The 20,023-nt window shown below is 40.3% G+C and overlaps 1 protein-coding gene across 1 annotated transcript; it reads right to left on the reverse strand.

Annotated features, from left to right (window-relative positions):
- Positions 1-11,338: 11,338 nt before the first annotated feature.
- LOC139478380 (peroxidase-like protein 3) lies at positions 11,339-18,094 on the reverse strand. The gene is made up of 3 exons (XM_071260817.1): positions 17,959-18,094; positions 14,503-14,605; positions 11,339-11,396 (listed from the first exon to the last, which is right to left on the reverse strand). The coding sequence occupies exons 1-3, from the start codon at positions 18,092-18,094 to the stop codon at positions 11,339-11,341; spliced, it is 297 nt and encodes a 98-aa protein (XP_071116918.1).
- Positions 18,095-20,023: the final 1,929 nt, after the last annotated feature.

The following is a 20,023-nucleotide window of genomic DNA, read 5'->3' on the forward strand; positions in this document are numbered from 1 at the left end:
CAACAATCTTTGTAAAATGATCAATGAAACAGTTTTCAAACCAACATTTCAGGACAGAAAAATCAAATTATAGCTGTTCCTGTAGTCTCCATCTTCCCGATGCAAGGGAGTTAACTGACTTTAAAAGTGGAAACTAGACTTTTATAGTCAGTTAACTCACCTGCCTCGGGAAGATGGTAGTCTCAGTCTGGGACAAGTATCAATCTTGAATAATACAATAAACTACGGTTATAACGAACTCAAAGGGACTACTTATTTTAGTTCGTTATAACCGTAATTCGTTATAAGCATATATACAGCTTAACTGCAGCATATAGTCGGGACTAAAAAGTTAGTTCGTCATATCCGTTAGTTCGTTATAAGCGTGTTCGTAATAAACGTAGTTTACTGTAGTTCCTTTCTCATCATACGCTGCCTCCTCAGAAGAGCAGCAACGATATCTCCAAGGCGATGTGGGTGTCCTGATTATCCCTTTGTACGATTGATGATATATACTCAACAAAAGAAGAAACGCACAAGTAGTAAAATCGTAAATATGTGTTGCCGACATCCATACAAAATTAAGATCCGAGTTAGAATAGGTCTCTAATATTTACAGACCGCCGTATTGAAGATGGAATTTTGCTGAGTGCGGTGTAAAACAACAAACAAACAAACACCATATCTCCTCTGTTGTGTTCATATCACTTCGTTTATATTCATATTACCTCTGTTACATTCATATCACGATATACAGTGAATGTTAACTTTCTAATGAATCAAAACATAATTAATAACGCGGGTATATGATGAATTTCATATCTTGCTAACAAACTGACGTTAAACCAATAAGATCATATCGTTTATATTAAACATAAGTGACATTACCTTCTTGTCTATAGTAATAACAATGGGAGCAAAGCAATCATTTGAATCCATCATGCCAAATGCACCAGAACGTGATCACTATAAATCATGCAACAGCTTTTCCTCTTCAACTTTGATTGGGGATAGGGTAGGGAGGTCCAAACACAACTTTAATATAATGGTCTCGACCAGAGACTTCAACACAGTCCAAAACGTAGCAATCTATCATGCTAATGCCTCTGTACTTCTAAGTGAATGTGTTTGTTTGTTTTGTTTGTTTGTTTGTTGTTTAACGCCGCACTCACCAATATTCCAGCTATATGACGGCGGTCTGTAAAATAATCGAGTCTGGACCAGAAAATCCAGTGATTGACAGCATGAGCATCGATCCAGGCAAATGGGATCGATGACATGTATCAACCAAGTCAGCGAGCCTGACCACCCGATCCCGTTAGTCGCCTTTTACGACAAGCATAGTCGCCTTGTACGGCAAGTATGGGTTGCTGAAGACCTATTCTACCCCGGAATCTTCACGGGTCCAGTCAATGTGTAAAAATCGATACTTTCTGTTGTTGTAGCTATTAGGGAACGGGTGGCCTAGTAGTCTAAAGCGCCCAAATTTTCGCTATGCAGAGTTGAGTCCCTTGGACGCTAACGACACCTATTCTTGTGGGTTCGAATCCCGGTCCGCCAAGATTATGTTTCCAGGTTTGTCAGCACCATACCTGTCACCAAAATGGTAAACGCCTGAGACCTGCGTCGCTTCGAGCTTTCCTCCCACATTTAGCTGTCACGCTTGTGATAATAACTGGAACACTGTTCAAAGCGACCTTAAACCCAACTCATTACTGTAATAGCAAGTCACACGTGATACCAAATGAAATAACTGGCCCTTGCCTACACCTCATCAAATAAAGAATTGAATTGCAGAAGCATCGATCCACCCTTCCGTTGCTCGGCGACACATAAGCAGCCAGGTGACATTGTAACCAACCAATCCTCAGTTGGTTCTTATTAGGAGTACTTGGGGACAGCCCAGTTCTGTTTCCGGATTAGAATTGGTCCCCAGCAGGCATGCTGGTCGTATTAAGCGACTAGCAGATCGGTTGGGCAGGCTCGGTGACTTGGCTGATAGCTTGTCTTCAACGTACGATGGAATGGGGCATTGCTCCTAAAACCACTAGACCGCCTCCGTGGTCTAGCGGTAGAGCGTCCACCCGTAGAGCGGAAGGTCCGGGGTTCGATCCCCGGCCGCGTCATACCAAAAGACGTTAAAACATGGTACTTGTTGTTACCCTGTCTGGCGCTCGGCATTAAGGGGCTAAAACAAGGACTGGTCGGCTCGGAGTCAGTATACTGTGTCTGAGTGGGGTATTCATGTTAAACTGCGGCATGGCATCTCAGTGAACTAGCACTATAAATCGGTAAATCATTCCGGACTAGTACAAGCAGCCACACAAACACACACACGTACATGCACGTCGTTATATAAGTGCAATAATCTTGGACGCGAAGTTAAACCCCATTTCACTTCACCTCACCTAAAACCACTAGTTTGTCTGGCCCAGATTCATATAGTTTGAGTGAGTGAGTATTGTTTTACGCTGCTTTTTTCAATATTCAAGAAATATCACGGCGGGGGACACCAGAAATAAGCTTCACACCTTGTACCCATGTGGGGAACTGTACCCGGGTCTTCGGCGTGACGAGCGAACACTTTAACCACAAGGCTACCTAACCGCCCCATATAGTTTGAGCATTGGTGAGTGCAGCGTTAAACAACTAACCCTCTATGGGGAGTTCCCCTTATTAGAACACTTTAGAAAATTATAAATGTTGAAGGATATGATACTGGAGGTCATTTCAATGGATGCATTACTCCATAGCAATTGATCACCAGTTGTCGTCACAAATACATGTAACCTTATTAGAATTTCAGATTAATTTTCAGCGGAATAATTTCACACATATTTGGTGGAAATATTGATGGTAGGTTAACAAATTAACGACAAACAATGTCTTTGTGTTTTGGCCATTCCTCTCTGAAATGACCGACTGAAACAAGCAGTATGATAACAATATGTGATATGATGTCCTCAAATACTTTTATTATGGACAGACCTACTATAGTGGATGAGTCAGTTTCCAACCTCTTTAAGTAATACTCTAGTACTATGACAGCGGGGACACAATGGATGGGCTCCACGCAATGGCCCCACGTGGATAATGTACCTGGGGCTATCACATGATGAACACTCGAATTTACCAAGATCAAAGGATCCATGGAATATCTAATAATAAGATACAGTGTCAATAGCCGTGTGCTCCCATGTGGAACTCGTATGACAAAGCTACATTTTTCATGAATAAAAAATTGGATCATGTATTTATACTTATCTGCGTTGTTATGTTCACCATAGAAATACATATCACAGTGAGCTAACACACCAGTAAGATAAATAAACACGTATTTAGTCATGAGCGATATGAAAGCCATGAATGTATAAAAGCTGCTTTCATGGATTCTAACAATTAGCACGATGACCGCAGGTGTTGGATAGAGAGTGTCACAGCGGTAATATGTTAGTCGTCAAAAGGGAGACGCTTTGGTATTGGTATTGTTTGAATGAACGTGCACGATGGATAGGTTCAACAAAATGAAACACGAATAAACATGCAAGGGCATTTCAAAATTCACTTCTTTCACTAGACCAAAACGTTTGCTGCCAAATTGTTTCAAGTTACTGTCCAAGATCTACGCGAAATCACTATCTAAATGTGGGTTCGAATACCAGTTCACCAGCTCTCATGTGATGTTTATATCACTTCTGTTATGTTTCTGGGTTTGTCAGCAGCATTCCAGTGCTCGTGGGTTTCGGAAAAGTGGTAAAGTTCTGAGACTTTAATCCCTACGGTCTTATCACGCACATCAAGCTGACACGATGTGATATAACTGGAATACTGTTCAAGCGGCGTTAAACCCAACTCATTCACTCACCCAGTTCACTCAAGAAAGAGCATTACTGACAGCAACACCAGGAACTCACTATACTATTATACTTCGAGACTAATTCTCTGAATCTAGATATTCTAGACAAAGAATCACAAATGTATATAAAATTCTTTCTGATCAAAACATATCCTTACCTAAAACAAGAGGAAATGCATTTACACTCAAGGAAGCACTAGTGCTAAACTATCATACTGTATTAAACAGATCCTGTTATAATGATCACTCCTACAAACTGCCTACTACATTACGTCTCAGACGCTGAGGTCACATCAACGTTTACTGTGACCGCACACAAGAGCGGACCTGCCCTTATTAGAAGTAGCACAGTAATACCACTTACTTGTAGTGTCATTTAACTTTTCAAATCCTTGTTGGCTGAATGTCCCCAAATTACCATGTAATTTAAGCATATCTGTGATGTGATATGCCAAAATATACAAATTCCTTTGGTAAACAAGTCAAAAAGTGGCCACCCACCTTTAATATCTCTCTCACCAAGAGCTAAAGCTTCACAACAAAGATATGTGGGGAATGAAATCAGCAAGGAATATGTTATCTGCAATGTTTCTGTGCTCAGGACCAGTAAAATCTCTAAATTAAAACCTACCTCCCATCTATCATTTCTGAATTGAAAACCTCCCAATCCTTCAACAAAATTTTCAAATTTTGATAAATTTGCGCACTTGCCTCTGATGTAAATACTGGTGCATCTGGCAATGTTGTCCCTGAACCGGAGTTCTGATATCAAATGATTCACCAATTGATCAGAAATACGAACTTACATGTATAACATGCCAGGTATTCCCCGCCAGGTATAAAGAGGGGAGTGTGGAAACGGTTAAAATTTTGTGATTTCTGTCTGGTCAACTCAGTGTTCTGTCCCCATGGTTCACGTCAGTCACTGACCACTGCAAAGAAGTATCATTTACACAAAAGACACCTTTGTTTACACGAACAGGACGCAAATCCTGAGACCATATTGAGAAATTTCAAATCGCCTCCCAGATAAAACTTGATTTGAGAACATACGTCGCCAAGATGAATATATTCCAAGCCCTTTGCTTCTTCGATAATTTGAGAAAGGGCAGTTGAAACACAATCATAAGTTTCCTTTGCAGATAATACTACTGACAGATGGTTATCCTTTACTTAAGTACACAACATAGCATCTGATATTGTGAACCCCGAACTGAAAAGTCTCCCTACTCCCAAACTGTTGGCCATCACCTGTTGTGTTTGTAAAATGTTGGTGCTGTCGTGTTTCATTTCTAGAATATGTGAAACACAGTTAATGAGTCTTTCTTTCAAAACTGCTGAACCCCAAAGCTTGGATATGATGTGACATGAATTAAAACATTTCGTTGCATTCCTGGATGTTTTAAGAAACTTGTGTGATCTTGGAAGAGAAGGTACTATCATAGATAATTCATGGTAAGCCTTGTTCGAAATACCTTCTGAATCTTTCAGATAAACAACTTTGTTAAACTCAGGAGGAAAGACCTCTTTGACCATGTTCCCCTTCATAGATATCTGGCTTTGCCTGCCTTCACTGTCTAGAGCTTGTACTGAAACAGGTTCAAGCTTATATCTGTCCAAAAATGCTAAAGACTGTTTACAGTCTGTTACAATCCTTGACATCTCACAACAAGGAAAAAGCAATTTCAATGAGCATCTATTGTACTGATTATCCCCCGCCCCAACGAAATTGGCGGGCGATATAGAAATGGGTTCCGTCCGTGTGTGTGTGTGTGTGTGTGTGTGTGTGTGGCGTGCGTGCGTGCGTGCGTGCGTGCGTGTGTGTGTGTGTGTGTGTGTGTGTGTGTGTGTGTGTGTGTGTGTGTGTGTGTGTGTGTGTGCGTGTGTGCGTCCCGAAATCGTTTCCGGAACATAACTCAGAAACCGTTAAATATTTATCTACGAAACTTTGCATGTCTGTCAGACTCATGCTGAACTGGTGCCTTTTGCTATTTAGGAATTTTATAATTTTTTATTTTTTACGTTTCCATGGCAACAAGTTGGACTTAGGTTCTATGAGGGTGCTGTTCGCTTCCGGAGCGTATCTCATAAACCATTAAATACTTTCTTACAAAACTTTGCATGTCTACTAGGCACATACTGAACTGGTGCCTTTAGCTATTTGGGAATTTTATAAATTTTTATTTCTTACGTTTCCATTGCAACAAGTTGGACTTAGGTTCTATAGGGTATAGTTTGTTTCCGGAGCATAACTCAAAACCCATTCAATACTTTCCAACAAAAACTGTGCATGTTTACCAGACACATACTGGACTGGTGCCTCTTGCTATTTAGGAATTTTAGAAATGTTTCACGTTTCCATGGAAATAAGTTGGACTAAGGTCCTACAGGGGTGGTGTTCGTTTCCAGAGTGTAACTCAAAAACCGTTAAATACTTCCTTACAAAACTTTGCATGTCTACCAGGAAAATACTGAACTGGTGCCTGTTGATATATAGCACTTTTAGAATTTTTTATTGTTCATGTTTCCATGACAACAAGTTGGATTTAAGTTTTAATATATGATTGGTTTACTTTAGTAGTATACCAAATAAACTGTTAAATATTTCCTTGCCAAACATTGCATGTCTATATATAAAGCGCATACTGAACTAGTGCCATTTGATATTAAGAAGTTTTAGAAATGTTTATTTTAGAATTTCCATTGCAGCTATTTTGACATGGGCTAAGAGAATGTTGGGTCTGTTATCTGTTTTGGGACCATAACGTGTTAAAATGGGCGGGGGATATAGATGACTTTGTCAACTATACGCTTGTTTTCCTTGTTGCACATTTAACAATTCTGTGGATAGCAATTAAACTTTTTTCCTGAGATTTATATTTTGTAAAAGTAAGGATTTCCTTACAGAAGATTTTTACTTGTGAAGATAAGACACTCTTTTAAACAATTTTGATTTTGATGTTTTTATGTACCTCACAGAGCTGAACTGCTTTCCTCCCTTCTGGTTGTGTCATGCTTTTGTAACAAGCATGTTCAAGTATGAAACCATTGTTTAAGATTTTTTGCAACAATACTGCAGTCAACCATACATAAATATATTTTGGTTTTATCAAGGAATTCAATTTACGTACTGAAAACCCCTATGTAGTGAACTTTACGGGATCCGGTCCATCTGCATTTGTTTAAAACACGAGAATCTTCACATGAAAAAGCTCTAAACGCCTTAATACTTTCTCCTTTGGTGTACTTTGGTTCGGCAGCCTAAAAGATCGCCCAGTACTAGTGTTGAGTAATCCTGTTCTTGTTTCTGACGCAACGTTGGAGTGAGTGAGTTAGTGAGTGAGTTTGGTTTTACGCCGCTTTTAGCAATATTCCAGCAATATCACGGCGGGGGACATCAGAAATGGGCTTCACACATTGTACCCATGTCGGGATTCGAACCCGGGTCTTCGGCGTGACGAGCGAACGCTTTAACCACAAGTCTACCCGATCGCCCCCACAACGTTGGAGGCATTCTGGCTGACAAAGGGAAAGCATCACAATATAAACGATTTGAAAACCTTTTGAATTTCTTTTTTTTTAAACAAAGGGAATAACTTGAATTTTATTTATGTTCTTCAAATTGTTTTTTTTTGTCTCTACTATTTTATGAGAACAATATTGTTTTATATTCGACATAAATAATGATTGAACAAAGTGGTAGCTGAAAACATGTCTCACTTTGGTCACTGCGAAAAGAGTGATGTGTTTAGATTCGCCCAACACGTCACTTGGATTTACACAATGATGTAAACAAGTGAGAACCTTCGTCACCTACGCCTTGTCACAATGGAACAACCCACGTTCGACTCAACATTTTTACTTGTCATATTTCTTCGCACAAGTCAGTAACTAAAGCTTTGTATATCTCTAGTTGGTCCTTGATGTGTGATAAAAAGTTGAGAATCTTCGATATGCACATTATCTGTAAACCTTGAACTTAAATGAGTCCTCATTTTAAAAAAATATAAAAATACGTTAATACTCCCGACCACGTACACTATACAGCAGAAAATCCTAAAGATATTTCGCTTTAACTTAGGGTATAGTACCCGTTGCTGTCAAATTATCCATTGCCGCCTCAGATTAGGATGCAGTGATTGAAATGCACACAAATATCATAGACATATTCATGATTCTACCACCTGCTCCTGTGGATATCCTTATGCGGATCCTACACATTACCTCTTTTCATGTCGCAACTATTGCAGTCTTCGGAACAATATGTACCGCTATATAAAGGGATATGACTTGGATTCAGTATTAGATGGAAATGTTACAACATCTACTGATACTACCCTTGCTATTGTACAATCTGTCAATTTGTTCTTTGCAAAATCTAAATATTTCTTCTTTACGATTACATCGATCAAATAGTTGTTTGTATGTGTGATAGGCTGGTATGCTGTTTGTTTATGTACCGATATATGTATGTGTGTATTTGTGTGTGACTTGTATATCATCATAATATTTGCAACAGTAGGTACAATTAATCTAATTGTATTATTTTATGTACCGTTTACTCTCATTAATTGTTAAATGTCCTTTGTAGGGAGAGGTGTTTAAGTAGGTTGAACCTGTTCACCAATCCCATTCCTTTTTCTTGGAAATAAATATTATTTAAATCATATACACCTTTTTTTATATGACAGCAGGAGTGATGATATAAATGAAGATGTATTTGTCAAAATTTAAAGAAATATCAAGTATTTTACGATACTTTACGATTTTACGATAAATGTAAATATGAAGAAAGTATTTGTGTGTCAGTTTTTTTTTATATGTGTTTGTTATCGATCAAGTTTTTCACAAACGAACTGTTTTTATTCTCGGTGGGGAGGGAAGTTGTTACTGGTTGTGGATTTCAAAAGGAGGGGAGGATGGTGGTGGGGGTGGTTAAACCCCCCGAATCCCGCCTCTGGATTCACCACCAACGATTATTTCTTAGTCTACATCTGGGATAAGTCATTGTTTGACAAAAAACTGTTTTAGGTGTTAATTTGGTGTACATTTTGAGAGAAATTGTAATGTGACAGGTATGTTTAGTGTGATATTGTCAGTTTTAGTTAATTTTGTTAGTTCATTTGTTGTTAAATAAATGTATTTCATTCTTCGTCCGTGTCTCCCTCGATGGTAGTCTATGTTATAAAGATGGATGTTATTTTTCACAAGAAGAGTAGAGTCACCATGCACTAGTAAGTATACTGTGTCTTAGTTGGGTATTCATGTTAAACTGCGGCATGGAATCTCAGTGTGCTAGCACTATAAAATCGACATTAGTCCGAACTAGTACAAGCAGCCACACACACACGTGCATGCACGTCGCTATATAAGTGAGTAATCGTGGACACGACGTTAAACCCAATCACACACTAGGCAGCGCTTCCTAGGTTTGACTAGGCAGCGCTTCCTAAGAGAAGTGCCATTCGCTGTCTGGGATGCGTGTAGAGGGGGCAAGGTCCCTGAGCTGATGATGAGCCCAACAAGCCTGACTGTGTCAGATTAGGTGCATGTTGAGTGACCTGGTGTCTGAAGTAAGGTAAGGGGTGGTCGTCGGAGATACAGTTAGGAGCAAGAAGCAAAATTTTCAATTGGACGGCTTAAGGACAGGAAAACGTGGTCTGTGCGGCGAGTGACAACCCCAGCTGCCGCGTTTTGGATTCTTTGCGGTTTTGCAAGTAAGGATGATGAAATGTTGATGAACAGAGAGTATGAGATTAAAAACAGATATGTGTAGTCCTACCGGGCCGACAAGCTGGTGTCATTATTTAATGTGAAACGTAAGTGCTCCCTACTGCTACAAAAAGATCTGAGGACATCCCATTACACGTCACGACAGATCAACCTTTCATTCGACCAATCAGAGCATCGCTTACGAAATGGCGAAAGTGAAAGCCCGAAAAGGTGAATATGGAGCATTCCGAACGACAAGTCTCTCGCTTCAGTGAGATAAACATTTGAGCTGTCCTTCTGTTAGACATTTCTGAAATTTCCTTTTCATCGAAGATTTTGACAAAATATATTTCAGAGCGTAGTCTGGACTGGAATTTGAAAATAATGCTGTTTAGGTCGAGAAAGCTACTGTCTGACTGGCTAATGTCTACTTCCTGTTGGTCGGTCAAAGTTCTCGAAAGGTCGTTTAGACCTCAGCCTGGTTCCCTGGGTATGCTGCGCTGGCGCTACACAGGCCGAGGCAATGACTGCACAATGGCCGCCTCCACTAGCCGATCAAACATGGCGGACACGACATGTATTTACTATAGAAAAACGCTAGAGCGGGTGGTTATAATTTTTTCTTAGCATTTGCGTGAATGCTCTTGCAATGTATACGTCATTGTTACTTTTAGTGAAGGAAAACATTATTTAATCTGTTTCGAGACTCGAACGTGGTCGTCACATCGGTGAAATGTAAACAATGACACACACTCCATTTTCGACAGTGATATTTTCGTTAATATTTAGAGTCAGCTCACTGTTGTCACGAAATCGTACACATAATACATGGAATTAAACGACCATGTCAATGAAATACGGTTAGCATCTTTATTTTAGCAAATCTGATGACGCAAATGTCGCCGATTATGCCCCGTTTTCTCCCATTGTAAAGTGGCGGGTTTAGCGGAGTTATTGAACGCCCAGTATAATAACTAGAAAAAAACCCAACACTTTTGATCCGTAATAATGATATTTAATGATAGGGTCTTTCATTGGTTCTGACATTTGGCCTTTGGATTTTATTCACATGAAAAGCCATTTATTGGACATTTGTTTTCTTATTACACAATGAAATTAATCATAAATGGATCTAATAATTTTGAAAACATATTTGGATAATTTCAATCTAGTGTTTCTGAACAATGTGTGACCATGTAAAATGGTCAGGTCAGAATGGGATAATAATAAAGAATATGTCAATTATTTTAATTAATTCATATATGATAAAATATGATACTTGTTGTTACTCTGGCACTCGGCATTAATAGACAATACAAGGACCGGCCGGCCCGGAGTCAGTATACTGTGTCTGAGTTAAGTATCCATGTTAAACCCTGGCATGGTATCTCAGTGGGCTTTCCATATCCAATAGAAATCTCTGCATAAAGCTGGGTCGATTGTACGATTCCGACTATATCATGAGAATGTGTTTATAAATCACTATGAAATGGTAATGATGCCAGGTGTTCGCGAAAAGGTGAGCGTATCCTGCCCCACCGGTGGCATCCGTCACAAACACATGCAAAGGCAAATCAATTGTTCGCCTGATAAAAGCACCGTTAAAAACCCATTTCTCCCTACCTGACCTCCAGCAATATCACGATTGAGAACACAAAGAAATGACTTCACAAATCTGTGTACCACAAAGTGAAAACCCTTATAACACAAAGACGAGTATTTGCTGCTGAAATATTTTTATTTCGTCCGTATTCTGAATTGTGATCATCACTGGAGAATCTATTAGGACAATTAAAACTCGGAGAAGTTAATGTCACCAAGGCTGCTGCAGCTGACTTCAGCGTTAGACCTGAAATGAAAAAAAATATTGGCATCATTTATTTAGGGATTACTGTCCGTCAAATACCATTTATCCTACAACGAGTTCTTTCAAAACGTATAGGACCCGTGAAGATCCGGGTTAGAAATGGTGTTCAGCAACCCATGCTTGTCGTAAGAGGCAACTAACGGGATCAGGTGGCCAGGCTCGCTGACTTGGTTGATGCATGTCATCGTATCTCAATTGCGTAGATCGATGCTCATGATATAATCACAGGATTGTCTGGCCCAAACTCGATTATTTACCAACCACCGTCATATAGCTGGAATATGGCTGAGACCGGCGTTAAACAACAAACAAACAAACAAATCAAAATGTATAGATGTGTTTTGAAACAACGAGTCGTAAGATAAATGGTGTTTGACAGGCAGGATTACAGTATTGCTTTTACACACCCTATAATCACACTATGTTGGCTTCCAATCGACACATATTTTGTTTATCCCATTATCGCAGTGGGCATTAATACATAACAAAACAGTCATACGCTCGTAACTAACGTCATTCGCCTAACTGCTCACCCTGCATATCTGTGGATTATGAAGGCGGAGGTGGTCAAAGAACATTCATTAAACGCTTTAAAACCATAATGTTTCGACAGACTTGGGTGAATTCGCTTGAAGCACGAAAACGTTTAGATTAATTACAACCAAGAATATAATCGTTAATAATCTGATCGTATGTCATCACTATGGAGTAGCCAATCACAGACCTGGAAGTCGATCTCACACATATGGTCATACAAGTTATCTCAAATGGGTTTCTCACCCTCAGGCGTGTAAGAAACCCTTCTACTTGTGTGTGTAAGCCACGTCTTTACTCTACGGATTAAGTGAATATTGTTACAAAAGGAAATCCAGACATTATGACGAGGAATATTATGGATAACGACTTCTTTAGGAGAGAAAAACAGGGTTTGAGAATATGACACATACATATACAAATGACGCCAGTTATAATCAGATACTTTCAGGCAAAGTCAGTTGTATTGATATGTCAAGTTCCCTGACCCTTTCATTCACGTTATGAAGGGGCGATATTTCAGCAACATCACGACGGGGCATGGCAGAAAAGGGCTTCACACATCGTTCCCAAGTGGGGAATCGAACCGGGTCGTTCGGCGTGACGTGCAAACGCTTAAACCACTTGGCTACCCTACCGCGCCTTCCCTATAAAGACTTGAGTGTTGAGCAGCATAGTTTGTAAATATGATCGCGGTATCTCGGTGCGCTACACCTACAGTTTTCTGAAAACATTTTATACAAACTTAAGGTTTCATTCTGTTCTTAAGAGAGGAGTAATTACGTAGAATCATATATTTAAGCGACTGATTAAATAGGCCTGTGTTTCCCTTCATACATACATGTAAGTACCCGGTATCCCATTGTTTAGCTTTCAGCCGAGTGTGACGGGCTCATTTGTTGAAGGTCGGTCATGAGTATCAAATTTGATATTAAAATTCACTTAACAGTTGGATGATTTGATTTTATATCATTTTCTATGACAGTACTTTGTACAGCCTGTGTGTCCCTTCTCCTTCAATACAATGTGTATATAAATTGAAAAGGGTATGTAATCAGCGAAGAGGGCTTCTCGTGCATTTACAGGTTGTGGTCTGTGATTAATTACTTGTGGGTCTGTCCTGGTATGTTATTAATTCTTCAAGGAGCTGTTGCGTGTATCAGAACCAGGATGTAGTAGACAGTGAAATCCTCTGAAACTTGATATTCGTGTATCTTAAGATGGCGCCACGTCCTGCACAAAGTAGCCAAATGCATCCATCAATTTCAAATCGGTATAGACCGCCTCCGTGGTCTAGTGGTAGAGCGTCCGCCCGGAGAGCGGAAGATCCGGGGTTCAAATCAAAAGACTATAAAAGATGGTATTTGTTGTTACCCTGTCTGGCGCTAAAACAAGGACTGGTCGGCTCGGAGTCAGTATACTGTGTCTGAGTGGGGTATTCATGTTAAACTGCGGCATGGTATCTCAGTGGGCCGGCACTATAAATCGCCATCAGTCCGGACTAGTACAAGCAGCCACACACACACGTGCATGCACGTCGCTATATAAGTGTAATAATCTTGGACGCGACGTTAAACCCTACCTCACCTCACCTTTGAAGGGGCGAGAAGAAGCCCTGAAACTTTGGGTAATAAAGAAGTTGTTTACCAGAATAGTTCTTGTAATTATATCTTACTTCCAAATGCATATAAAGATTTTGTAATCCAGAATGTTTTCTCGCTTCTATATTACAATAATGAAGCAAGTCCTGAAGAAAATTGTCAAGTTTGTGTATTACTTGTAAGGAAGTACTTTGTGGAAGGAAATACTTCAATAGTCTTGATGCTAATATCGTTTTTCGGGAAGTTAGATTGTTGTAAAATGCCATCTCCCCGAGGCAAGTGACATAACTGGCTATAAAAGTGCAGTTTCCACCCTTGCCGAACTAGGCTTGTATTATGGAGTTACATTTTGGCTGGACTAACGAGTCTGTGCATAGTCCAATCACAATCACGTAACGTAATCGAAATCCGGTTCGTAAACTGTCGTGCAGATTCCGGTCGATTACAGGATTTGCAAAGCATGTGCCAGGTCAACACGTTGTCAACAGATATTTTCCAAATGTTTTCATGTTTTTAATCAAAGTGCTCACGTGATTTGATGCACTTCGCGACGTAAGAGCCATTTTATCACAATATAGATCTTGATTATCGATCAGATCGTCTTGACTGGGTGCCGCCATTTTGTTCGAAGCAAATGCAAGTGATACGAGATGTGGAATCTGATTGGTCCATAGGAGAGACATAGAAGAGACATGACTCGTTATACCCACTGGTGGCGTTACGATCGAGCCCAGGAATTCCAACCTAGTTCGGCTAGGGAGGTAACTGGACTTTTAAAGTCAGTTAACTTCATTGCCTCGGGAAGACAGTAACATGCTGGAATGCTGACGAAATTGCCTCACAAAATTAAGTTAGCTGGATATGTTATTTGTATGTCTTGAACGAAACACAACGCAACGGTGAATTTAACACCAACACCAACCACGTATGCTGTAAGAGTAAAATATTCTCACGTTGCGTCTGGGATGCTGAAGGCGTCGGGCTGGATGGATGTTATGCCGGTGTTGGTGCAGATCACACGAGCCAGAGTTATTTGGTTGATCTCGGACAGTTGACCTGTAAAACAGTATGACAATATTGAACGTGCATCGAACGGGACAAATAGGGAACATGTGCATCGTTCTGTCAAATAACATGTTGAATGCTTGTCGCAATGAGGGGCCGTTCTTTCCTAAATTCTGACAAACAAGCAAATACTCCCAACAGTGGTACAATACAACGTATGAACCCTGATTCGATAACACACCAAGCTCCCCACTGTTGATGGTAAGAGGCCACTGTGCACTTTGCAAAAGGCCAGACTTCATGCTTTGGCTAATGGCGTGCGATCGTGATACAATCAGTACCTATTTTTCTGTTCCATTTTGTATTAACATCTAATTTTGGTCGACAGTTCAATACTTTCGATAATTAATTTTCGACGAATTGTTTCGAACTGGATCAACTCGACAACACCCAGGAAGTTTCATCTGTTAACTAACAAGAAACAGATAACCGAGACCAATTGTTTCCGACATATGATGATTCTGTGTGAGTGTCGAATAGTCGGGTAAAACAGACCATCCGTTTTACAAATCTGTCGATGGATCTGTGTGAGTGTCGAATAGTTGGGTAAAACAGACCATCCGTTTTACAAATCTGTCGATGGATCTGTGTGAGTGTCGAATAGTTGGGTAAAACAGACCATCCGTTTTACAAATCTGTCGATGGATCTGTGTGAGTGTCGAATAGTTGGGTAAAACAGACCATCCGTTTTACAAATCTGTCGATGGATCTGTGTGAGTGTCGAATAGTTGGGTAAAACAGACCATCCGTTTTACAAATCTGTCGATGGATCTGTGTGAGTGTCGAATAGTTGGGTAAAACAGACCATCCGTTTTACAAATCTGTCGATGGATCTGTGTGAGTGTCGAATAGTTGGGTAAAACAGACCATCCGTTTTACAAATCTGTCGATGGATCTGTGTGAGTGTCGAATAGTCGGGTAAAACAGACCATCCGTTTTACAAATCTGTCGATGGATCTGTGTGAGTGTCGAATAGTTGGGTAAAACAGACCATCCGTTTTACAAATCTGTCGATGGATCTGTGTGAGTGTCGAATAGTTGGGTAAAACAGACCATCCGTTTTACAAATCTGTCGATGGATCTGTGTGAGTGTCGAATAGTTGGGTAAAACAGACCATCCGTTTTACAAATCTGTCGATGGATCTGTGTGAGTGTCGAATAGTTGGGTAAAACAGACCATCCGTTTTACAAATCTGTCGATGGATCTGTGTGAGTGTCGAATAGTTGGGTAAAACAGACCATCCGTTTTACAAATCTGTCGATGGATCTGTGTGAATGTCGAATAGTTGGGTAAAACAGACCATCCGTTTTACAAATCTGTCGATGGATCTGTGTGAGTGTCGAATAGTTGGGTAAAACAGACCATCCGTTTTACAAATCTGTCGATGGATCTGTGTGAGTGTCGAATAGTTGGGTAAAACAGACCATCCGTTTTACAAATCTGTCGATGGATCTGTGTGAGTGTCGAATAGTTGGGTAAAACAGACCATCCGTTTTACAAATCTGTCGATGGATCTGTGTGAGTGTCGAATAGTCGGGTAAAACAGACCATCCGTTTTACAAATCTGTCGATGGATCTGTGTGAGTGTCGAATAGTTGGGTAAAACAGACCATCCGTTTTACAAATCTGTCGATGGATCTGTGTGAGTGTCGAATAGTTGGGTAAAACAGACCATCCGTTTTACAAATCTGTCGATGGATCTGTGTGAGTGTCGAATAGTCGGGTAAAACAGACCATCCGTTTTACAAATCTGTCGATGGATCTGTGTGAGTGTCGAATAGTTGGGTAAAACAGACCATCCGTTTTACAAATCTGTCGATGGATCTGTGTGAGTGTCGAATAGTCGGGTAAAACAGACCATCCGTTTTACAAATCTGTCGATGGATCTGTGTGAGTGTCGAATAGTCGGGTAAAACAGACCATCCGTTTTACAAATCTGTCGATGGATCTGTGTGAGTGTCGAATAGTCGGGTAAAACAGACCATCCGTTTTACAAATCTGTCGATGGATCTGTGTGAGTGTCGAATAGTTGGGTAAAACAGACCATCCGTTTTACAAATCTGTCGATGGATCTGTGTGAGTGTCGAATAGTCGGGTAAAACAGACCATCCGTTTTACAAATCTGTCGATGGATCTGTGTGAGTGTCGAATAGTCGGGTAAAACAGACCATCCGTTTTACAAATCTGTCGATGGATCTGTGGGAGTGTCGAATAGTTGGGTAAAACAGACCATCCGTTTTACAAATCTGTCGATGGATCTGTGTGAGTGTCGAATAGTTGGGTAAAACAGACCATCCGTTTTACAAATCTGTCGATGGATCTGTGTGAGTGTCGAATAGTTGGGTAAAACAGACCATCCGTTTTACAAATCTGTCGATGGATCTGTGTGAGTGTCGAATAGTCGGGTAAAACAGACCATCCGTTTTACAAATCTGTCGATGGATCTGTGTGAGTGTCGAATAGTCGGGTAAAACAGACCATCCGTTTTACAAATCTGTCGATGGATCTGTGTGAGTGTCGAATAGTTGGGTAAAACAGACCATCCGTTTTACAAATCTGTCGATGGATCTGTGTGAGTGTCGAATAGTCGGGTAAAACAGACCATCCGTTTTACAAATCTGTCATTCATGAAGAGTGTAACAAGAGCACACCATTCCCCAACGGTAACATGGAAGGACACCACAAAGTATAGATCATGTATTTGAAAGGCAGAGAATTTATGGATGTCACATCTTTATTATGAGGAATACAACGTTTCGGAGTATATGCTTACACCTTCAAAGGGTGGGTTAATGCTATGAGGTAGAGAGCATATATATGTGCCTATAAGAACATCAAAATAATAAGGTAACAAAAGGTGGAAACTTAACAAGGGAATCCAACAGATATTTGGCGCTGAGAGGTGACAAGCAATTGACAATGGAAGCCAACACTTTACAGTAATTATCGCCAATAGTTATGTACAACTTGAAGCCAGGACTTAAATTATCACTGAATGCATCCATTCCCTTGAGGAAAGGGTAAGCATATACTCCGAAACGTTGTGTTCCTCATAATAAAGAAGTTGCCATCCATAAATTCTCTTCCTTATGTGTATCACCTCTAAATGCCATTCAAAGAATTGATGTGTTTGAAAGTTAATCAATATGTAAATACAGGTTGCAAACAATCCTGTGCAATCTTCACAGAAAACATAGATGACTTTTTGTAAACTTTACGGTAAAAAGTAATTCTTAATGTGCCACAAAGCATATATGAGGACGATTGTGACTCATTATAAAAAAACTCAAATGTTTAGTATTGAACAATGTCAGCTTTTGTCATAGAAACCCAATGAACATACTTGTTGTGAAGCCAAGAGTTGTATTGGTCGTCTCATGCCAGAATCGATCACCAGACCGTATGTCACTATATTGCTGTCCAAGTATGTAGGCAATCGTTGGACCAACCACACCACCAGAAACAGGGGCCTCGTGCATGGCACCTGCGTAAAGGTCAATTTTGCTGGAGTCCCTGAAAGTGAGAATAGTTGGTGAGTATGTACTAAGCCGCCTTTTACATTAGTCCAGCAATATCACGGGAGGTGACACCAAATATGGACTTCACACATTATAAGCATGAAGGGAATCGAACAAGGACCTTCGACGTGACGAGCGTACCCTTACACCCATCAGGCTACCCCACCTTCCCTGAAACGAGAGTGAGACGTGAATAAAATCCTATGTCAGCGCCGGAATAGTCCACAATAACACAGATTAACCACTGTGAACCACGTTGGTGAAACCCATCTTCCCGAGGTAAAGGCGTAAGCTGACTATGTCCCGCCAAATGACTAATGAGGTCCCACCTCGTACAACTTGCATTTGCCTCGAACAAAAATGACCGCGCCCTGTCAAGACGATCTGATCGATAATCAAGATCTATATGGTAACAAAACGGGTCTTACCTCGCAAAGTGCATCAAGTCACTTGAGCACCTTCATTAAAAACATGATAGGATTTGCAAAATATCTGTCGGCGCCAAGTTGCCGGTACACATCCTTTGCAAATCCTGCACGTCGAAATCCATCTTGTTTGCGAACCGGATATCTAGTTCGTCACGCGATTTTGATTGGACTATGCATAGACCATAGACTCATTACTCCGGAATTCCGGCTTAGTTCGGCAAGGGTGGAAACTGGACTTTTATAGTCAGTTAACTCCCTTGCCTCGCCAAGATGGATGAAACTACGCGAACTCCTGTTTGACGCTGAAAGGGCAAGCATCACAATCGAGTCGATTCTTGGATTCCAACCTACAATCAGGATACGCAACTTAACCAACGACATAGCCCCTTGTTTCAACCATAGGGCAAACCCTTCAGTAGAGGGTTTGAAAAAAGAAACCTCGCCGACGCAGGCAGGTTGTGTCGTTCAGGTGATATTGTTGTAGATAGAAAGAGGTAAAGGGGACATTGTTGTAGGTAGAAAGAGATAAAGGGAACATTGTTGTAGATAGAAAGAGGTAAAGGGGACATTGTTGTAGATAGAAAGAGGTAAAGGGACGTTGTTGTAGATAGAAAGAGGTAAAGGGACATTGTTGCAGGTAGAAAGAGGTAAAGGGAACATTGCTGCAAGCAGAAATAAATAAAGGGGATATTGTTGCAGGCAGAAAGAGATAAAGGATATATTGCTGTAGATAGAAAGAGGGTAAAGGGAACATTGTTGCAGGCAGAAAGAGGTAAAGGTAACATTGTTGTAGATAGAAAGAGGTAAAGCGAAAATTGTTGCAGGAAGAAAATGTTATGAAGTGTTGTTGCAGGTATATGTTAAGAAAATACTGTTTTCAGGAGGGAAAGACAACGACAGTAAAAGACCAATGGAGTTATGATTTAATTAACATTTGGACTTTTCTGACCTTCCGTCTCTGGTGTGCCAGCATAATCATGAGCCATGAACTGCCCCCACTGCATGACTAGCGCGTTCAGTTTAGGCTCCAGACTACTTTCACTGTCGGCGGAGAAACACCCAACACTAACCGCCCTGGCACTAGGTAGACCATTCAACCGAGGTTTCCCTGTAGCTGTTAGTGAAATTAACTCGTTCAGTTTTATGTGGAGACCTTCATGGATACATATATAAAGATATATAAAAATACCATCTTTATGAACGATATTGAAGTTTTAAAACAAGTTTACGTTTAAAGTAAATGACAAAATTTGAAATATTTTCAATGGTAATTGTAAAAGAAAATATGTAATACAAGTAGTATTTTATTTAATTTTACTTAAGCATAATGTACTTTCATGTTTCTTTACCCATTTTTACAGACACATACAGTCATCATAGGCTGCATTGATGAGTCTCCTCATGTCCTGTAGAGGCGCTCCCTATCCTGGGTTGTTGAGGTTGTTGCAGATTCCACTTTCTG

The sequence above is a fragment of the Haliotis cracherodii genome, unplaced genomic scaffold, assembly GCF_022045235.1.
Source record: "Haliotis cracherodii isolate W230 unplaced genomic scaffold, xgHalCrac1.p SCAF_4, whole genome shotgun sequence".
Lineage (NCBI taxonomy): Eukaryota > Metazoa > Mollusca > Gastropoda > Lepetellida > Haliotidae > Haliotis > Haliotis cracherodii.

Coding starts and splice junctions, on each gene's coding strand:
- LOC139478380 (XM_071260817.1), bottom strand. CDS start 18,094: ATGCACGAGGCCCCTGTTTCTGGTGGTGTGGTTGGTCCAACGATTGCC. Junction 14,606..17,958: donor AACTCTTGGCTTCACAACAA/GTATGTTCATTG, acceptor ACTGTTTTACAG/GTCAACTGTCCGAGATCAAC. Junction 11,397..14,502: donor TTCAGCATCCCAGACGCAAC/GTGAGAATATTT, acceptor TTTTCATTTCAG/GTCTAACGCTGAAGTCAGCT.